Here is a 1,741-nt window from a genome sequence, read left to right on the forward strand (position 1 = left end):
ATTGAACTAACACCTCTCATCTGTGTGGATTCTAGCGAGCCTACAGAATTTTGAATGGCAAGCGAGATATTTGGCCATCCTCAATGGGTGGGAGAGCAGGAGTGTGGGTGAGGCGCTGCCTGTGAAGGGCTTTAGGAGGGACACATGGAATAGATCATGGATCTTGGCTTCTTGAGGCAATTGGAGCCTATATGTGACTTCCCCGACCCTCTAAGTAATTTTGAATGGCCCAAAATATTTGGGCGAGAGCTTGTGCCTGCATCCAGCTACGGAAGCCTATTTGTAATGTTGGAGTTTGAGCCAAACAAAGTCACCTGTGTTGTACTGAATGTCGCGGTGACCCTGGTCATTGTAGTCTTTCATACAAGCTTGGGCTTGGCTGAGGCACTGGCGAATAATGGCCAACAACTGATCTCGATCAATGTGGGCCTTGTCCACTGCATCGACTCTGGTGGAGCCATGATCATATGGAAGGAGACTGGGAGGGTCTCTGCCATACACTATACGAAATGGGGTGTCTTGTAAAGCCATGTGGAAAGAGGTGTTGTACAAATATTCTGCCCACAGAATGCAGTCCACCATCTTTTGGGTCTGTCACCAACCAAGCACCGAAAATACATGGCAATGGTATGGTTAAGTACTTCGGTCTGGCCATCAGTTTGCGGGTGATATGCTGAGGAAAAATTGAGTTTGGTGCCGCAGAATTTGAAGAGATCCCGCCAGAATTGACTAGTAAAAAAAACATCCCGATCACTGACAATGGACTCTAGAATGTCCTGTAGGCGCACAATGTGTGTATGGGTGTTCCAATGGAATGAAATGACTGTATTTGGATAATCTGTCTACGACCACCAAAATAATAGACTTCCCGAAAGACCTCGGGAGACCCTCAATAAAATCCATGGATAAGTCCGCCCATACCTGAGTGGTAAGCTGGATCGGTTGTAGTACCCCTGCTGGTGATAAATTATCCGCCTTATTCCTCTAACACACCTGACAAGCAGCTACATAGGAGGTAATGGAGATCTTCATACCAGCCCAATAAAAATCATGGCGAAGCCGCATGAGTGTCTTCTGAATGCCTTCATGGTAGCTTTCACGATAAGAAGATACCACTGTAGCAATGAGAGGAGAAGAATGGTGCAAATAGTTGTGGCTCTTATAGAGAATGAGGGTGTCAAGAAGGGTCAAATCGGATGGCATGTTGCCAGCTGTAATTTGCTGACTGAGGTCTTGTAGTTCTGATGAGCTCCTATGGGCCTCCTTGATGCTGTCCAAAAGGACTGGCATGGGATGACTGATGGCAGATAATTGTGGTGAGTCTTCTGATTTGCGTGACAAAGCATCTGCTGCTGTAATCAATTTACCTTGTGTTCCACCATAAAGTCAAAGATCAACAATTTACTGATCCACTGTTGTTGAGGTGATGTAGAAATAAGTTGATCTACCAAATATTTCAAATTGTAGTGGTTTGTACAGATAAGAAAATATTGAACCCATAAATAGGGATGCCAATGGTGGACTGCCTTTGCTAAGCCAATCAGTTCACGCTCATATGCTGGTAACTTGTGTTGATGTGGTGACAGTTGTCGGCTGAAATAGGCAGTGGGATGGTTGGATTATTGCAGCACTGCCGCGATACCACCTTCTGATGCATCACATTCAACCACGAAAGGCTCTTTAAAATTAGGCAATTGTAAGACCGGTGTTGTGGCAAGGGCTGTTTTTAACATTTGGAAGG

The 1,741-nt window shown here is 45.3% G+C and overlaps 1 protein-coding gene across 1 annotated transcript; it reads right to left on the bottom strand.

Annotated features, from left to right (window-relative positions):
- Positions 1–750: 750 nt before the first annotated feature.
- Positions 751–1,500, bottom strand: LOC137938390 (uncharacterized). The gene is made up of 3 exons (XM_068783358.1): positions 1,449–1,500; positions 994–1,367; positions 751–921 (listed from the first exon to the last, which is right to left on the bottom strand). Exons 1-3 carry the CDS (start codon positions 1,498–1,500, stop codon positions 751–753), a joined length of 597 nt encoding a protein of 198 aa, XP_068639459.1.
- Positions 1,501–1,741: the final 241 nt, after the last annotated feature.

Source organism: Aristolochia californica, unplaced genomic scaffold (assembly GCF_029961685.1).
Source record: "Aristolochia californica isolate CCGP_79_NKW_82.1479 unplaced genomic scaffold, dmAriCali1.0.hap1 SCAF_8, whole genome shotgun sequence".
In the NCBI taxonomy this organism is placed as follows: domain Eukaryota; kingdom Viridiplantae; phylum Streptophyta; class Magnoliopsida; order Piperales; family Aristolochiaceae; genus Aristolochia; species Aristolochia californica.